Here is a 20283-nt window from a genome sequence, read left to right on the forward strand (position 1 = left end):
CGAACCCTAACGGTTGCGCTGACGTGGCGCGCATCAGACAGTGCACAGTGATTGTCCGGTGCGTCCATCGCCAGCAGCCCTTGCTAACGGCTAGGAAGTGGTTGGGGGCTATAAATACCTTCCAATCACCACATTCATTGGCACCCAAGCATTTCTAAATTCTCATTCATTGCAAGAGCAAAGTTCAACACTCCAAGACACATTCAATAGATCAAATCCTCTCCAAGCCTTCAAATCAACTCAATTCCATTAGGGACTTGAGAGAGGGTGTTTTGTGTTCTTTTGTTGCTCTTGTTGCTTGGATTGTCTTCTTCCTTTCTCACTTCCTTTCTCAAGTGATTTGTAAAGCTAAGCAAGAAACACCAAGTGTGTGGTGGTCCTTGCGGGGTCTAAGTGACCCGTGAGATTAAGAAAAAGGCTCACTCGGTCTAAGTGACCGTTTGAGAGAGGGAAAGGGTTGAAATAGACCTAGCCTTTGTGGCCTCCTCAACGGGGACTAGGTTCTTTGGAACCGAACCTTGGTAAAACAAATCATCGTGTCTACTCGCTTTGATTCTCGCTTGATTTGTTTGCCATCTTTCCTCTCTCTAATATCTCCTTGCTAGTATTAATTTGAGATTGCTCCCATACGTCATCCGCACTCCTTGAGCAACTTCTAGCAAGAGAAATAATCTTTCGGACTTGAATTTAATTCTAACGTTAACCCTGGCCTTTAGTGTGTGTTTTAAAGTTATAAATTTCAGGTTTCGCCTATTCACATCCCCTCTAGGCGACTTTCAAAAGCGTTGTACTTATAACCATCATGTAGTGGCTCAACCCTCTCATTAGGAGGAGTAATGCACTTAGAATATTCTATGAGGCTAAGTTGATCTTGATATCCAACACCCAAGTAGGATAGTTGTGTCCATATAGAGCAAGTTCTTCGAACTCGTGGGCCATGATCCTACATAAGCAACCAGAGATTTTCTTTAGGAAATCATCATGGGTATGTTGTAATATATGTGGTGTTCACAATATATATGCATTATTGCTCGTATTGGATTTAAGAAAAAACCCAATTGAGATGAATAAGATGCAATAAAATGCAATATTGTATACAGTAATGATAATTTAAGATCTCGATTGCAAAGTGATGCATGAGATCAAAATTTTCATTATGATGTTAATGATGTAGCATATAGAATATGAAATGTTCAAATGAAATTAAGTACAAGTAGTAACTTAATTAGATGAATATGTGGATAACATCAATTAAGGTTAAATAAACTGTTGAAAATGAATATTAATTATTCTATATGTTCTATCAAAAATTAATTTTGCTCGTATTAGACCATTACACGTATAATTGAGATGAATATAATTTTTAAGTATGCATATTAACGAATACAAAATATAACACAAGGCAATAATATTATATTTAAAGGAAATATTTATTGACATAATTTCCAATTACTAAAACTTTTAGAAATATCCCTGACACAAGTTGCTATTGGGGAATTTAAGAACTAAATCTTAAATTTCTAAACATCATTAACTAAACCAAAGTTAGAAATAACTAAATTAGAAGGGAAAAGAGATAACTAGGCTCTAAGTGGATCGGGATTGGCAGCGGCCAGCCCATCAGGGAGAGGGGGCCGTCGTGGGTGTGGCCATTGGCCTAGACAGCCCATCTAGCGCGGTGGTTAGGGTTTAAAACCCTAACCGCATGTCCCAGTCGTCGCTTCCCCAAAACACATCGTTGTGTCCTTGTCCGAGGTCAGGCAAGGTTGCGCCACTGCGTCCTGGCCAAGGTCGCGCTGCCAGAGCCATGCTCTCGCGCCGAGGCCATGCCCGCGTTGGGTCGCGCGCTCATGCTGTCACGGGCCAGTCGAGGACGCGTCTCACCGTTGCACACACGCGGGGGCCACACCGCGGCCGCAACACCGTGCATAGAAGACGTGCTTCAGGGGAGACAGCGAAGGGGCGAGCGTGAGCGCTCGCGACTGATGTCGTCGTCAGACGGTCTCGCTGTCACATACCATGACCCCAACGCTCGAGACCATGGGCAGAGGTGGTGCGCCAGCTGACGAACCACTCGGTTGTCGCTCGGGCTCAAGAGCGACGGCGGTGAAGCCGTGAAAGAAAAAAATAGCTAGACCACTTTGTGTTTGCTCTAGTGGGCCCAATGATAAGAAATGAGGTATACCTCTTTTTTGTCACTTGTGTGTGTCACTGTATTAGTTGTACTGGGAGAGACTTGTATTTTGTAAGATCGTACAAACTATTTTTATGTTGTAATTACCACCTATAGTGGATGGAACGAACCGATGCGTAGGACCCAAGTAAGCTATATTGGATCGCACACTCACATAGGAAGGGAAGTTGTACCAAACAACGAATTTCATATCTACAGCGTGGAATTTAAATAAATTTATAGCTCACACCTAGCGAAGGCCTAAAGGTGAGAAGACAAGGATAAAAACCTGCAATCTCGCTATTTGCCAACTGCTACAACTATCGAGACACCTAGGTTCTCCTTTTCTCCTCTGATCCAATTGTTTTTTTCTTATTTCAGCTACACTACGGAAGCCAGAGTAAGATCCTGTTTGGAATGGCTTCACTTTAAAATTTTCAACTTCGTTTTTCTAGCTTTATTATAAAATAAATTCAACAAATTGTTGAAGTTGGTTCGAGAAGTGTTTGACTTGCACAAGGGCTCCATCTTATGTAATACAATTAATTTGTGTGAGTTTTCTTGATTACCTTTGATGATTAGTGTTGTCACTAGAAAACTGAAACTTTGTGTAACTACTGATGTGGGGGTAATTTTCATGTAACTTCATGAGGTATGAAAATAATATTGTGAAGCACCCTTTAATCAGATTCATGAATACCATGAAACTAGCCTCTAGTTTTGATTTTTTTTAACTAGTTTTTAAACTAAAGCTCGTGGAGATCAAATTCATGAATTCCATGAAACTAGCCTCTAGTTTCAATTTTTTTAACTAGTTTTTAAACTAAAGCTCATGGAGCTTGATCTATTTGGCCGAAAGAAGCTATATTGAACCCAAAATTTTAAAGTAAAACCCTCCCAAACATACACTAAATAGCAATCCTACCAATGATGGTCCAGAGGGCAGAGACCATTCGTGTCCATCAGAACTCAGGATAGAGTATGTCCACTGTACTGCTGCAGAGCATACCACAAGCACACTTGAATGCCAAAATTATAGACAGACAAATCAGTTAACCAGACAATGTCTTGGGTTCCCGACAACAGTCAACAGAAAACACACATACAACAGTCAACAGAACAACACGGATGACAGATTGACAGTTACCCGCACTCGTCAATTAAAGTAGCACATGCACAAGAAATGCATCATCAATAAAGGTAGCACATGCTACGGATGACAGTTACCCTCACTAGTCAGAGTCAGCATCCAAATCAAAGTCCGAATCATCACTCAACTCCACCACTTCATCCTCAGGATCGCTTTCACTAATATAGACATGTTTCTTCGTAGCCCTGGCTGTCCTTCTAGGTTTTGCTGCAGCAACTGGCTCTTCAGAGCTACCAGAGGGTGGTGAAGCTTCAGCGATAGTTTCAGAGCTTGCAGAAGCGGCAGTCGAGCCTCTCTGTAAGATTGAGCCACTCTTCTTGTTGAAGGGAGAGGGCCTCATCTTCCGGACCTTCTTCTCAGGGGACAAAGCACTGCTGGTGTTATCCTCAGTGACCTTGAGCATCTCATCTATTTTCTTCTGCGTTGCCTTGCCCCCTTGAGTCGGCGCCCTTTTCCTGGCGGCAGGAGCCTTCGGCTTCACAGCGGCGGCGGCAGGCTTCTTTCCTCTCCCTTTCTTCTGAGCCGGCTGTTCTGTTGTTTCAGTTTCCATAGCTGCAAAATGTTGTTTGTCCATTAGCTCAATTTTTTAAAACCAAGAATTCTCCTTTCTATCGTTCAAATACAACAAATGGATAAAATGTACTTTGTCATTACCAGAGTGATCAGGAGGAGATGAGTCATTTATATTAAAGGCAGCAAGACGGTCTTTCAGTGAAGGCATATCAACTTCCTCTTCGTCCACGGGAGCCTGTGAGATTTTTACTTTGAATTGTAAATAAAACCAATAAAAATGTTTTGCATATAAATTAATTAAATAAAACCAATAAAAAATGTTAATGAAGGATTTGACTTTATTAGATTGTTTCTGTTGTTGTTCACGTTTTGAATTCTCAGCTGCATAAGGATTAGTCTTCATCAGACCCAGAACCATTTGCCTTACAATGTATTAACAATTTTATCAGCAAAATGAAACTAAAACGTACTTAAGCAACTTAAGGATTACTATGTCAGATTCTAACCTTTTTGGGTGCTTTCTTCTGTTGAGCTCCACGCTTTGCGACTACTGGTTCAGCAGCATTGTCTGTGACAGACGATCAGAGTTTAAGGATTAGTTCAGAGTTCATACAGATCTAACCATTTTCACATGGAGACGGTTCTGCAGTGGAGGATTAACAGATACCTTCTGTACTGCTTTCCAGCTTTATAGGTGCAGCCTTTTTAGGTTGTTTCTTGGGTGCAGCTTTTGATCCGCCTTTTTTGCCTTCCTTTATCCTCTTTTCCCTTTGCACCTCCTCTGCTAGATCCATTTGATCAAGCACCTGCAATTGAGTTCGAAAGTAAGGGTGCAGAACAAACATGTGACCAGAATATCATAAAATGGCATTGCTTACATCCAGTTCTTTCTCAAAAGCATCAAGATCTTTCAACCAAAGTGATTTTGGCGATGTGTTCATCAGTTCCACAACATCGTCCACCAACTTTTGTTTCTCAGCATTGAGCTCTTGTATCTTCTCCAAAGTCAAGGTACCAATTGACATGGAGAGGAGATACTCATAGTCACTAGGATCCACTCCTGCTGCAGTTTCAGGAGACTCTTCATTTTCCTCCTCTTCTATAGCACCTACAGCAGTTGGTTCAGCCTTCTTTTTTTTCTTTGGGAAAGGGTCAAAATTCTTGTGCCGGAGCTCCAAAAATAGATCTGCCCTTTTCCTGTTGTTAACTATAATTTCATTATCAACAACACAGCGGATAAACCTAACTTTGTTTTCAAGCTTCTTTAAGTCCAGCTTGATATTCTTCAACAATGCTTCCTGCACAAATAAATTGGTTAATATGGCTTTCAGTTAATATTCTAAAAATGACAAAGTTCATCACATGTACCTTTCTCTTACAATAGAATTCAAGCCTTAATTGAAAGAATTCCTCAAGTACTGCAAAAATATCACACTCAGTTATTAAATAACAAGAAAACAGGGGTCTGTAGCAACACATAATACGATACATCACTTACTTTGCTCAGGAGTGTCATATTTCCGAATTTTACCATCTGAATCAAACAAGTGCATGTTTGTTGTACCAATTGTTGTTGTCAACTTAAACTTCTTCACTAGTCCTTCTTCCTTAGCTACATTCACATTTGCCTCACTTAATTTGAGTTGAATGTAGACGTCTTCATTATCACCTTGTGATGTGACATCCTGTAAAGTAATTGCAATTGAGGAAAAGCGTTTATGATAGTGGAAACATTATGAACACAATTGAAGGTGGTTTAGGTTGTCAACTACCTCTATGAATGTTACTTTGTCCTTGTTCTTAGGATCTGGAGCTAAACTTTCGAGAAAATCTTTGTAATCCTGAGTCCATCGGCGGATTGGCAGCTCAGTGATCCTCAGTGTAGTGTTGTCAACAACCTCAATGATTCCGGTGACGGTATACGTGGAACCAGCTACCTTCGTATTGACTGTCTTCTCTATAGACCCCTGCAATTTGAGCATAGAAAGTTGCTTTAGTACAACCAATAGTTTCTAGAGTTATATTTACAAAATTATTCCTGGGTGCAACTGCAAAAGTCAACTCATAATACTAACCTTGAATCCCCTATACCAAGGATGCATTGGTACAGTAGACTCTTCATTCAACAACCGCCTGACGTTAGCAACAATGTCTCTTGGATTGTAGTTTGGAATATATGTGCTCCATCCAGTTCCAATTCCTTCACTTCCATTGACCAATACCATGGGAAGGATTGGCATATACCTAAGAAAAAGACGGCTTGTCATTAGCTACACTATGAATACGTGATTATAACAAGGACAGATCATGCGAAACAATAACATTACCAGGTGGGTTCAATTGACTGCCCATCCTCATTCAGATAATTAAGAAGAATATCGTCATCCTTCGGGAAAATTGAACGTGTAATATTAGACAGCTTGGTGAAGATATACCGAGGACTTGCAGCGTCCTTGCCTCCCTGAAATGATATACAAACATGTAAGACACTTGTGACTATAAATTGGCAGTGTTGTACCATAACAAACACCTCATAAGTTTGCACTGTTATCGCACCTGAGCTCTTGTGCCAAACTGACCATTAGGGGACATAAGGTTGATGTTATTGCTGCCAACAAAATTCTGGGCCATGCCAATAATTGTACTTGCTAAACTCTGCTCACCATGGTGGTATGCGGAGTGTTCTGACACATAACCAGAGAACTGAGCCACCTGTGGCCAACAGAAATAGCAGCAAAGATAAATAAATAAACCCCAGGTAATCTGTAATGTAAAGATAGGTAAAAAAAAGACGCACCTTAGCTTCCTTGACAAAATTCCTCTTGAATGAACAAAACAGAATCTTCCTCTGGCCTGGTTTAAGGCCATCAACCATTGAAGGTATTGATCGCTGCAGGTCCGCCATTGAGAAGAGTATCAGCTCTTTGTTGATGAAATCACTATACTTGACTTGTTTCTCACGTTGGTCTATGTATGTTCCAGGCTGAAAATCAGTTTGCACATTTAGTGTTGATCCTGCATATACAAAGCATGCCAAACTGGGAAAATATGTACTCCCTCGGTTCCAACTTACAAGATATTTTGTCTTTTCTAGATTCATTGCTTTTGCTACGTATCTAGATATATGTTATGTCTAGATACATAGTAAAAAACATGATTCTAGAAATGAAAATGTCTTACGATTTGGAAGGGAGCAAGTGAGAGCTAACCTGAAAATTTGTAAGCCACTGTTTCCTATCAGCAATCCGTTTCTTGCTGAATGCTAACTCAATATGGTTGCCATCTTGGTCATCTACCCAGACAAAATCCTTTTTGTGATCAATAATATCTTCAAAGTACTTCCGGCCTTCTTTGGCTGTGCTTGTCCCCAACCCCTGTACCAATAATGAACAACTTAAATGATTAACAACATAATAATGACCCATTTAAATGACAAAGGTAGGCAATGGAAAATCAGGAAAGCAAACAAATGCAGACCTTGTAGTATTTTATAGTCCACGAACTTGCACTTGCTCCTAAATTCTTTCTCCATTCTTCATACTCTGGCATTGTGTAAAATGATTTCGTAGTTTGACCTCTGGTTGCCTAGACAAGTGAATCCATCATGGCAGTCAAAACAAATTGTTTACAAAAAAAATACATATCTAGCAGGGGGAAATCCCTTTGGTGCAAAATGGTATACTATCAAGAATAAAATTTGAAAATACATAAAAATATGTCAATAGATAAAATCGTACAGTAATCTACCTTGATGATTGGAGTAATGAACTCAACCAAAAAAGATGGAACTTTAAGAAGAGACGGCCAGAATGAGTGGATGAAGTTGATCAGCAACCCTTTAATGTGGGAGCCATCATGATCCTAAATTTTGGTGTCAAAGCATGAGCAAACAAAACTTGAGTTTCATTAGTTGATATAAAATTGGAGATGTTGCCTGCCAAACCTGATCTGTCATTATCATGAGATGACCATATCTCAAACCTTTGGTGCTCTCATACTGCTTTCCATGCTGCAAACCAAGTATTTGCTTTATGTGCTGAATTTCAGCGTTGTCCATTATTTGCTTGTGGTTTGCCTCTCTGACATTCAACAGTTTTCCCCTGAGAGGAAATACGCCATAGTAATCTCTCCCTACGACAGCTATGCCAGACATCTGCAGGGGCGGATCTCAGCATTTCAATTTAAAAGTTGAAGTACACAATGTTACATAAAATAAAAAAGTATAAATTACTCACAGCAAGTGCTTTTGCGGAGTCGCCTTCAGTCAGGATCAAAGTGCACTTGTCAGAGTCCTTCCCACCAGCTTCATTTGCATCCTCAAGCTTAGGGATGCCAGAAATTCTTGACTTTTTGCTTCCATCAGTCTTCTTTAATTCTTTGCTAAGTTTGAAATCAGCCCAAGAGAGGACATTCTCAATTACACCAGATTTCTCAACTGCAATCATACAAATTACAAAGATAGCATTACCATTAGCTGAGCAGTACAAATCTGATGCAAGCAACTATACTGTTCTGTGTCACATACCTTTCTTGAGGAAATCACTAGAAAGCTCACACTTTGACCCAAAGCTTCCCTGACGAGTGGTCAAGGTCTCCTTGGTTTGTGAATCAAAAGCCGGATTGTCAATGAGCGCATTAACAAAGACCCATAGATGGCTCTTCACGTTGTGCAGCTTCATGTTTGCATTCTTGTTTTTCTTATTCACAATGGCCACCACATGGTTGGCAATTTGGTTGGTAACATAATCAACATGACTTCCACCTCGTATGGTTGCAATTCTGTTGACAAAGCTGACCTGCAGTGGCATAGCAGATTAGGATGCAAGTGTAACCACAACTTAAGAAGCTGCTCTAGCATAACACATAACCCATTATTACCTGCTGAAATTGCCCTTCACTTTGACTAACACACACTTCCCACCGATCATTTACTTGCTCATAAATCCTGAAAGAATAAACCCAGTGTGAATGATCAGATACAAGTACAACCCACATTTTTTTGTGTGCCCACTACCAAAAGTTTTTGTCTGTAGAAAATTAATACAAACCTTTTGAAATTATCAGGTCTGTCGCAGTTAGCACTCTTCATATACAGGTCGACATAGTCACAGAAGCTCTTTATGGGCACCCTCTGGCCATCCAACTCGACCTTCACCGTTTTGCCGAGAGTGCCTGCCATATCAACAACTCTCTTCCTCATGAGGGCTACAACATCATCTTCGAGATGGGTCATGTTGAACTTGGCAAGATCAGGCTTGAAAGTGACCCTGGTCCAGTTCTCGCCCTGCTTGCACTTGGTAATCTGGGGCTCTGACTTCTTCCCCATGTTCTCATAGAAAACCTGGATTTGAATTCAAGAAGAAACTTCACACTCTGTATCTTGACATCTAGAATGGTTATCCCCTAACATGTGCAGATCAATTCATATTGACCATGCCATCTGGACCCTATAAATGTTGCTTTAAACTAGTGACCAATTGAGCCATAACCTTACTCACCAATGCTACAACAATTTAAGATGAAATTCCGTAAAAAAAATAGCGCGTATCACAAAAACAATTAGAGATCAGTATTAAATTGAAAAGGAATCTTAAGTGTTCTTAGGACAAAATCTATGAATCGATTCACTCCTAAACAACAAAGAGCAGATATACTGAACTGCTGAAAAAATGTGCACGCCTAGTAGAATTATTAAATCCCAACCTACACTCGAATGCTTTATCCACCAGATTCGAAACTGACAACACAAGGCACTTAGTTCTAATAATCATTTGTCTGGTCAACAGGACTATGGAACCCAAAGCAAAACATTCTAGTTGCGAATTTGTTCTGACAGATCTACCCCATTTCAATACACATCCACACAGGAAATATAACAAACCAAAAGGGTAAAACGCCCATTTGAAGAGCGCCCAAGAGACAGCCAAAACTTGTCACCTGCTTGTACTTCTTCTGGCGACGCCCATCGGCGGTCTCGATGACGAACTCAGTGGAGAAGATGTTAGTGAGTTTGGCGCCGTATCCGTTCCTCCCGCCGGTGGTCTTCTTCTCGTTGTCGTTGTAGTTGCTACTGGTGAGGAGGTGGCCCAATATCATCTCTGGCACGTAGACGCCCTCCTCCTGGTGGACCTCGACGGGGATCCCGTCGCCGTTGTTGTATACGGAGATGCAGCAGCTGTCGACGTCAATCTCGACGCGGAGCGCGTCCATCTTGGGATCCCGCTGCTTGTTGTCGGCGGCGTTGACGAGGATCTCGTCGAAGATCTTGTAGAGTCCAGGGACGTAGGTGACCGAGCGGTTCACCATGGCACCGTCCTCGTATATCCAAAGCGCCTGGGTGTGCTTCTCCACGGAGCCGATGTAGGTGTCAGGGCGCAGCAGGATGTGCTCCAGCTGCGTTTTCTTCTGGTACATCTCCTCGATGGTCTTGGCCCCGCCGCCTGCGGCGGCGTTGTGGCCGGAGCTGGAGTGCAGGGGGGCCGCCATGGCGGCGACGCGTTGCACACGGAGGTCGTGTGCCTGCACTAGGGTTTCAACTTTCAAGTCGGATGCGTGCGGAGTTGGGGGATGGGGTTGGGGGGTTTATCGAGAGCTATTTTGCTATTTTGTCAGCCTTAGTTGTGAGCTTATTTAGTTTACTATCACACTCATAAATCATAAATACATATGGTCTCACACGTGATGAATACTAGATAACATAATAGAATAGAGTCTAAACTAGGAGTGACAAAATAGCAATTTTTCGTTTACCTAAGCCCAAGGGCTCTGTGCTGCCAACGGTCCTAGAATTCGAAATTTGAATTTGGGGTGCGGGAGTCACGCGGCGGGCTGGGGAACGGACGGTGGAGATTGAACAGCGGATATCCACTATCCACAGTCCAGTCTTCTGTCTGACCCTGACGCTCCAGGCTCCAGCGACAGCGAGCCGTGGACAGAGAATTTTTTTACTAAGCTGCGGGACAGACCATCCATAACCGTATCCCTATTCAAAATATACTCTACAAACAATACAATCTACTGTGTAAAAAGTGTTTTTTACTATATAGATGAACTATTGTACATTACACCTATATGGTCACTAAAACACTGTTTTGCATCATTTTATATTGTAGATTACACTGTTTGTAGAGTGTAGTTTGAATATGGGTATGAATATAGGTAAGCTGCTGGAGATGGACAATCACTTCTACACCCATAACATCCTCTAAATTCATCGAACGAATTACACCTACACACACTCAACTAACGATTCAAATCGCTAGATAATTTTCTTCTCTTTTACTCACTTAAATCAAATGATCAATGTTATTTGGATCATCATTTCTTCCTCGTCACACACACGCACAGTAATCCTTGCCTTCCCCTCCCTTCTCCCCTCACTCGCGTCGCCATCGCCTGCCCCTTCCCTTCCTCTCCCCGGGGCCGTTTAACGAGCTGTTTAGTTCCACTCAACTGAAGTTTAGTCCCTGTCATATCAAATGTTTGATTAAGAGAAATAAAGGGCATAGATTATACCAAAATTTGATTTCTAAATCACCCATTCCTTTCATGCCCAACCTACTCCATGACACTTGTGGATCCTAACAATTCTACGGTGACGACTATTAGTACTCCTTAGGATTGCACCAGGGAATTCTCCGTTGAAAAATGGCTCACCATCCTTGTCCCCGTAGGTAGGGCTCGGAAAAAAACATGTAACTTGATACTCGAACTTGAAATATCCAAACCTCAAATTTTATTCAGAAATTTTGAATGACAACCGCTATAATACTCATTATTATCATATTACTGAACTTAAACAAGATTAATATCAAAATAAGGGGAGCATTAGGAGGTTTCCTTAGTTACAAGCATCACTATATAAAAATCTGTCATGCAGCATTTTATTGAGAGAAGATCAAGCCGTTCCACAGCTTGCTTCTGCAGCGCAGCAACTGGATGTATAAGATTATATATATATACTGTAGCAACAGTGCATATTTGCAGCTTCAGCAGTGTTAAAATCAGAGTAAACGGTAGCTCAGCGCAGCATTTTATGGAATGATCTTTTTGTTCACAATGTCTATGGAGGAATCTTCACATGGATGACTAGGTTGTTACACCATTTGGATGTTGGAGTACTTGCTCTGATATATTACATCGACTAGATACACATGCTTCTAAACATACAGCTGAATCAACTACATCTCGACAACAAATAACAGATACATCAGGATATAATTGGGGGATTATACATGTCATTAGAAAACCTATGACCTATTGCTATATATGATGACACAAATGTTTTAACTAAATTGACACCTAAAATGCTTAAGTTAGTACTTTACAGTAAACAGTTGTGACGAAACCAAAAGACAGCCACCAGTCCTAGACTCCTAGCTACATCAAAGAGTACCCCTTCATGGTATCAACGGCTCAGCTGCTCTGAATCATTCATGATCTGTCTCCAGTCAGAAATACACAAGCTGCTCTGAAGCATTCATGATCAGTCTCCAGTCAGAAATACACAAGCGTTATTGATTTTTACAGGTTACCACTGCTAATAAGAGCTCAGCTGTTCCAAGTTATTTTAGAGCAACCATATCAATCTGACTCTTCACAGGTGCTACCGGATGATTGAATGGTCTGCCTCTTCAATTAACAGAATGTACATCAAACTTGCATGTCAATGGCTGGCAACATATAACCATATATAGCACTACAGTTGAAGCCTACGGAGGATCTCGCACTGAAGGACTAGTCATTCTAACACGGTGAACGACAGATAGAGGTGGCCTGCCAACTGCTTCCAATATCCTAGTGAACACAACCTTCGTTGGGACACATGTCACTAGAGGAACTCCTTCTGATCTGATTAAACCACCCAATATGTCATTACGCCAATGTGCCTTTGCTCGGCCACCTTCTCCATGATGTTTTTTTGCAGTGGAAATGGAAGAGAGAACTCTACGTTTCTGGCTTGAGAGGTTTGTTTTCTTGGATGACTTCTTTTGGGACTTAGCTACTGACCTCCTAGTATTTGAACTGCTTTTCTTATTCACCTTAACCTGATGATTGGAAGAAGTGTACAACTTGGTTGGTTTCATCTCATAATCAGAATACACAAGACCACCTTCATTATCGCCATCCAACAGTGCTCCTGATGGATTTGAACGGGGAACTCTTTGCATGGCAGTCCTTCTACCTGTTGGCCAAGCAGGTGGAGCAGCTGAGCTCTCTTGCATACCACTGTCACCACATAATATCAGATGATCTGTGGAACCATCTTCAACTATTTCAATTTGGATAGGGTGTCCAACAATTGCTTTGCCATTAAGTCTGCTCATTAAAGAGACAAGAGGGACATGCTCTCCTTGGTAGCTAGCCTGAACTTTGAGGTTAACATTGAACAACATTGGCCTCATGCCACCAAAACGTGAAGTCAACTTCGTTTGGTAAAATGAAGGTCCATCCCAATACGCATTCCGATCAACATGGTACATCTGTTCAGTGTCCTTATTTAGGGGAGAAACATTTGAAGAGTCATTCTCATAGTCATTAAAGTAACTGTATCTTCGACTAAGATCTCTTGTGGTTCTCAAGAATGAAGTGCATCTTTTACCATAGTACAAGTTAGCCTCTGAATGGCTCGTGTCCTCAAATACATTAGTTTCATCAGAATCATCATAACTGGGTTCCTCTTTAATTTGGTAAATGCTTTCCTCAAAAAACTTTTCACCAGATGTGTGCATACCTTCTTTTCTGGGATTCCCATCATTTGTGTTATGCAAAGACCCTTTTAATGACCCATTGTAGTTTTTTAACCATGTATTTCCATCTCTCATGTCCACTGATCTCTTTGTGGCATTACGATTGTTACGTTTACCTTTCATGTGCCACTGAGAGACACCCAGCTCAGAAGAACCATCCTCTTCCTCAGATTCATTCAACTGGGGCATATAATTAGAATAGGCCACCTCATTGTCACCATAATCCACATGCTTGAACTTCTCATATATTGGAACAGAATACGGATCAGGAGCATGTGATTCTATAGGTAGAATCACACTTGCATCTGCAAAAAGATCGCCATAAAAAACTTATCAATAAAATCTACAGAAGACGGATGCAAGAAATGGCATTAGTAACAGACTATAAAATTGCAGTCATGGAAGTTTCCGGCAAAACAAAAAAGCAGGACAAAGGTACACAGTAAATATCTCAAGGAATTATTCATGGCTGTATGGAAATCTGTTTGTTATTGAATCAGGCTCTGGGATTCCCGGATTCCTTGTTTTGCATGATTTTTTTCAAAATCATATTGACACAGTTAAATTCCGACTGTGATACAAAACCCCAGGGGAAAAGAGAATGCAAGCCAGAGATGCTGAAATCGTAACAAGCAATAGATCTGATCCTATTATTTCACCTCTAAACTAAATGCACAATAGATGGATTTACTTTATGAAAATGCAAATGATCCATAATATGCATAATGACTAATTATTGCATCTCTGAAGTCTCATAGTTCTATAAGTATGAATGTGTTTCCTTGTATTTGATTTCTCCACCTTATATACCCTATAATACATAACAATAAGAGTATAAGACAATGTCATTACATATCTCATACCTACAACTGTTCTTTCTTCTTAACATAACCCTCAACACCTTCCAACAAGCCTTCTCCATGGTTTGAACAAATGACCAAAATCACATGTAGAGATTAATTATTAGCAATTTAGTTCTTCATCACCCCTAACCCTGAGCATGTACATAGTTACAAATGATACAAGGGCTCTTGTGTATGTATAGTAAATCATCAATCATGCTGTATATGGGTAAGTCAGGAATGCAATCTGAGGCATGTTTGTCTAAAGTGAAACTTAGTTTTCATCTCTTAATATTTGCATTACTAAATCTCAAGTGTGCTGCTAATACTAATGTTTTAGTATGTTGTGCTATGATATAGCCAGCATTCTGTGACAATGTAACATGAATTCAAACCATCGGAAAGAAGAAAACCGAGGTGTATACACATACTTTGCAGAAGTTCAGCATCCTCTTCAGTCTCACTTTCTGAGCATTCCCTCTCTGAAGACTCAGTTACTTGCTTCTCAACGAAGTCAGAAGAAGTCTGCTCCTCAGAAAAATAACCAGTATGCCGAAGATAGCTTTCATTCTCAAAATCAGCTCCAGTAGCAGTCATCTTTATAGAAGGTAAATCACTATGACTCTGAGTTTCACCAGAATCACTAGCCATGTATGTATATTTATTTCTTCTGGACCGGGAGGTGGCAAGTGAAGGATTATTATTCTCCTTGATTAACAAAGCCCCAAAATCATTGTTTTGCTTTAAGTGAGGAAGCAAGTTTTCACTACTCTGCAATACTTGAGAAATCGGTCTGCGTCTATCTGATTTTGAAACAAGAGAGTCTTCAAAATCACTTCCATCCGATCTATTTTTCTTCACAATTGTACTCTCCTTGTTCTCTAAAGTGTCACCTCCATGAGAATGGCTCAAATGAGAGAAATTACCCATGTGATTACTGACAACATTTCCTTGAGTAAGAGATTCTGAAAAGTTTCTCTTTGAACCAGCATGTAGGAAACATTGTCCCACTTCTTTTTTTACGTCAGGAGGAACAGATACATCTTTGCAATTCTTGCTCTTTTTACTCTTGTATCGAGTACTTCCAAGGTCTTTGCGGTGTTTTGTGCAAGCTGCATTTCATGAACACAGCTCAGCTTTATTTCATGAAGACATCTCAGTTTAGATGCAAAATGCTTGAATCTCATAGATAACATACAAGAAATAACTTAAACAACTAACAAAACTCTTCACTGGAATGTTTTCAAGTTGTCCGATTAATCACGATTAGTCGGCCTTATTAGTCCTATGGACTCGATAAGGCTCCCCAACGTGATTAGGTCAACTAAAAACCTAGTTGCTTGACTAGTCGGCGACTAGTCATCCGACTAGGGTGGCCAGCGACTAGCCCGATGCGTGATGTCATGGGCTCTGGGGACAGCCCCTTGAGAAATTTTGGCCTAGACCCAATAGGGTTCAGAAGCGTGCAAGGAACACTATAGTTGCAGGTCTAGATATTGTTGAAGAGGACAATAAGAAGATGGAGGAAAATGAACCAGCAGCACATGGAGGAAAATGAACCAGCAGCACATGGAGGAAAATATCTCTTTGTACCTGTGGTTCTTTCTTCTTAATATAATTAATACGCAGCTCTCCTGTGTATTAAAAAAAAAGCACATGGAGGAAAATATGATTATAATGAGATGGAGGAAGAAGCACCTGTTGCAGCTGTGCTATCTACTGCAGCAGCAGCTGGAGATGGAAGAGAAGGCTTCCAATTGGATGGTGATGTGTTTACTAGATGCTTCAAATCTGAAATTTATAAATATCCTATTCTCTTTGTCATTTTGATGCATTTGAACTCAAGTTGTTGCTGTTCTAGATATGGTTCAATTATGTAATCTGGAGTTATAGACCAATTTACTTGGCTGTTGGCTGCTTGGTCATATGGTTTAATCCTTTTTTACTTGGCTGCTTGGTCATATGGTTCAATTATCTATTTTTGCTTCATTACTTGGTTGCTGCACTGCCACTTCTTTCTTGCTCATTTAATCCTTGTTTCAGGTACAACCGTACAAGAGCTGCAGCTCAACAAAACATTGGGAGTGGGACAGCCAGCAACAACACCTTTATTTCCATCAAAACTCACAAAGCACTAGCAATTTTAAATTGCGTGCTATTATACAATTATACACTATATAAGTATGTGTGTGTATATATGTATATGTATATATATATATCGGCCCTGGAGGAGGTAGGACGACTAACAGCTGGCTAGGGTCGACTAGAGGTGACTAGTCATCGACTAGTCGTCTTATTCGACCTTATCGCCCCTAAGGCGACTAGGGTCAACTAGATGATTTGAAAACAATGTTTCACTGTCACCTAAACTTACCAGAAATATTACCAGATGGTCCAGGTCTGAAACCTTGAATCTGATACTTCGATGCAAACTGTTTCCTCTCCAATTCAAGTGCATGAAGAACAGCATCTTCTCTCCGTGCATATTTCTCTCTTTTCTTCACAAGAGTCCCTTGCGTAGCCTCTGCCTTCTCAATACAGGCATCAAACTCTCCACACCTGAATGCTTTAACACGTTTTGATTTCTCAAGGTTGTACCAATCCCTAAGAAACAAAAGGAAAAGTAAATACACACAGAATGTGAGGAACTTCAATTTTCAGAAAATATAATTATTCCAGGTAGTTAGGAATGAACTTGAAGGAATGGGAACTATCCAAAGCATCACAGGGAATGTGAAACCATGTATCGTTCCTCGTTCCAGGAATGCCATCATTTCCATTCTGGAAGTATGGGTACGATCTTGTCCCAGCCTTGTCAAAACCTTTTTCAAATAGCATACCCTGTTCCTCGATCACATTTCTCAAACCCCATTGACCCAGTAACTCTGACTGTCCCAAAGAATCATTTCTGGACAGGAGTGTGTGAAAATTATTGTTCTATATGCCAGAATCATCACCAAAAAAACAAATTATTGTTCCTATTATTAACCCTTCTTTCATTTGTCTGAACTTGTCGGTTTTCATTCCTACTCTACCCAACTTGCTTGGGGCTAATGTTTTATTGTAGTACTTCTAAATGATAAAATTGGATATGAAAAAAATGCAATATATACCCACCTACTATTCCAGGATATTGGCTAGCAAAATATATTTTTTGACAAAGGTAAACCCTACTTTTATAAAGCAAAACGAATCTTACAAGATGCACCAAAATGGCTGGGGTTACTATAAAAATAATTGGAATAAATCTGAATAGATATGGTTGAAATTAGCTGATAAAAATTTAAAAACACAGATTCACAGGAGAGGAAGTTTTGACAGTGGAACATCAGATGTAATAATGTGATCTTCATAATAAACTAAGAAAAATAAAAGAATGGATATGATCAAGGATATGCAGCAACTTCTTGAATCACTAAGATCTAATCACCTTGCATAACAATAATTCTAAGATTTTAATTCTCTTTTTAAAAATGCATTTATCAGTACTATTATCAGCTGTATATTCCAGAATAACTGACAAGGAAAAATTCACACAAGAGAAAAATCTTGGATGGCGTCATCCTCAGACATGTGCCTTTGACTCCTAGGGAAGTACTCCATCCATTCGAAAAATGCAAGTCATTTTAGTTTTGTCTTAAATCAAACTTATTACTTTTGACCAACTATATAAACAAATGCACCAACATCTACAAATGTCAAGCTATGTTCCTCAAATCCACCAGCTAGAGAAGTTTCACATAATAGGAAATTAGAAGTCTAAAACGACCTACAATTTGGAACAGAGGGACTACACTAAGTCTCCAATCAGGATAAAAGCAGGGGCCAATTCCCTGTATGCCATTGGAAAATATACTCGTTCTTTGTGTGCCACTGGCCCCACATGTCATACACACACAAAAAATGTACCTACATGCCACTCAGTGGCACACAAAGAGTATAAAATCTGATGGCATACCAGGAATTTTTCCTAAAAGGAACCTGCTATATTTTATCTGTCCTATCTCACAGACAAAATACGTTAACTACATGAAGTGTTATTCTGTCTGCGTCATATCTACCAACAAATATAGTAGCTTAGAATATTATGGCACAATAGGGGACATAAATGTCTACTTGCTGATACAGTCATACAGAGCAAGTATAAAACTGTAACCTTATCTACAATCCGTCTGGATACCAAAAGGAAACAATTCTTTGTGCAGCATAAAATCTACATAAAATAATGTAATCGAGATGTTAGCAACCCTACAATACATGTGCTAAGGGATTTCAGATTCTTCACAAAGCAAGGGCACAAAACCACAAAGGCACCATGATTCTAGAACATATCCTATCGTTTCCACTATGTATCCTGAATTTTCTATTGTTTCCCAGTTCTAAAACTTCCGTACATCAAATTGTTTACACTAGCATCCAAGTATCCAAGCAAAGAATATCATGAGTCACGACCATGAAACTGCCTGGGAATGATTTCCAGGCAAAGGAAGAAGACAATTACTGGTTTCAAAGTTAGAAAGGAAACATACCCACTACACATCACATCACAGCCACCAAGTTCCCGGGTCAGTGGAGTCGAGGAATGTTATTAAGGAACGTTGTAAGGTACTTGAAAAAAGTGTTGTCAAGGCAGGGACAATATTGTTCCGGCGTTCCCGGAACAGGAGCAACATTCCAGGGACGAAGAATGAGGAATGTGGCATCGTTCATTCCAGGGACGAGGAATGGCATCGTTCCATGTTCCCACCGTGCTACATATCCTATGAACAACAGCTCTTCTAAATTTTGCAAGGTCTAAGAAAGAAACTAGCAATGAGCTTGACTAACAAAACAAGGGCGTCATCCTATTGACAATAACAAGTAATCTGAGATGTAAAAACAGCACAGGGCTCGGGTAGAAAAACTAACAAAACAAGGGAGTGGGGACCTTACACGCTTGCGTCTTCCCGGCCGAGGAGCTTGACCGGCGTACCGGACCTCGGCGACATGATCTGCGACGGTGGGAGTTCCTCAGGGCCCAGGATCCTGCCGGGCCACCAGGACCCGTTCCTCCGCCGCACCCACACGATGGTCCCGGGCGAGGTGTCCCCGACGCCGCAGCAGCCCCCATCTCCGTCTGCTCCTCCCTCCACCGAGCTCCCCACCATCCCGCTCCCGCCAAACCCTAACCGCCGGCCAACCAGACCGCGCGCCTTACCCCGCTTCGAGAAGCTCCCCTCCCCCTCGAGATCTGGCTACCATTCAAATCCCGGAGCGTGTCGGCATCCAGAGGCGCATCCCCCACGGCGCCGGCCCCGCGCGACTTATTCCACCGAGATCACTCGTGCCGCGGCGCGCTCGCCTCGCCTCAGGTAGCTTCTAGAATCTTCTTCTCAGAGGCTCCCAAAGCCCCCCTTTATCCTTCTGCTGCTGCTGCTGCTCCTTCTCCTCCCTCCGCCCACGCCGGCGCGGGGATAGGGGCTCCGCGTAGTCTCCGGCTCGCTGCCGGCGAAGTGGTCGGTTCCGGCGCGGGCGGCCCTGGAATATGATTTCCCTCTCTTTTTTGAGGAAAAAGGTGAAATAAAAAGGTTTTCTTTTCTTTGGGGTAGTTTGGTTCCTGGTTTCCGGTGGTCCGATCCGCGTGATGCCGGAAGGAAAAGGAAGGTAACCGAAGGGCTGGCCAGGGCGCCAGGCCGGATGGAAATGTGTACTCTCCTTCCGTTTCAAAACAGTTATTACAGTTTGCTTTTAATTTTTTACTTTAACTACATTTTGCTTTAAAATTTTTAGAGCATCTCCAAGAGACTATTTATTTTTAGCTCTCTATTTGACTCTTTATTTACTTTTTCATAAAAATTGTACTTTTTATGTAGCATC

At 41.0% G+C, this 20283-nt stretch overlaps 2 protein-coding genes across 3 annotated transcripts; both read right to left on the reverse strand.

Annotated features, from left to right (window-relative positions):
• Window positions 1-3286: 3286 nt before the first annotated feature.
• Window positions 3287-10380, reverse strand: LOC100193866 (DNA topoisomerase 2). Its single transcript, NM_001359309.1, has 21 exons — window positions 9774-10380; window positions 8885-9177; window positions 8715-8781; window positions 8362-8632; window positions 8072-8271; window positions 7780-7989; window positions 7584-7697; window positions 7314-7421; window positions 7046-7210; window positions 6634-6819; window positions 6393-6548; window positions 6164-6297; window positions 5912-6080; window positions 5609-5803; window positions 5335-5521; window positions 5205-5254; window positions 4715-5134; window positions 4504-4642; window positions 4343-4404; window positions 3978-4071; window positions 3287-3875 (listed from the first exon to the last, which is right to left on the reverse strand). The coding sequence occupies exons 1-21, from the start codon at window positions 10320-10322 to the stop codon at window positions 3406-3408; spliced, it is 4239 nt and encodes a 1412-aa protein (NP_001346238.1). The 5' UTR covers window positions 10323-10380; the 3' UTR covers window positions 3287-3405.
• A 1453-nt stretch (window positions 10381-11833) lies between these two features.
• LOC103627591 (Tudor/PWWP/MBT superfamily protein) lies at window positions 11834-20067 on the reverse strand. 2 transcript variants are annotated; one of them, XM_008647895.4, is made up of 4 exons: window positions 19360-20067; window positions 16802-17031; window positions 14859-15539; window positions 11834-13890 (listed from the first exon to the last, which is right to left on the reverse strand). In XM_008647895.4, the coding sequence occupies exons 1-4, from the start codon at window positions 19572-19574 to the stop codon at window positions 12548-12550; spliced, it is 2469 nt and encodes an 822-aa protein (XP_008646117.1). In that variant the 5' UTR covers window positions 19575-20067; the 3' UTR covers window positions 11834-12547. The 2 variants fall into 2 exon arrangements, with proteins under 2 accessions (XP_008646117.1, XP_008646118.1); XM_008647896.3 differs by having other exon boundaries at window positions 11900-13890; window positions 16814-17031.
• Window positions 20068-20283: the final 216 nt, after the last annotated feature.

Source organism: Zea mays, chromosome 5 (genome assembly GCF_902167145.1).
Source record: "Zea mays cultivar B73 chromosome 5, Zm-B73-REFERENCE-NAM-5.0, whole genome shotgun sequence".
Taxonomy (NCBI): Eukaryota; Viridiplantae; Streptophyta; class Magnoliopsida; order Poales; family Poaceae; genus Zea; species Zea mays.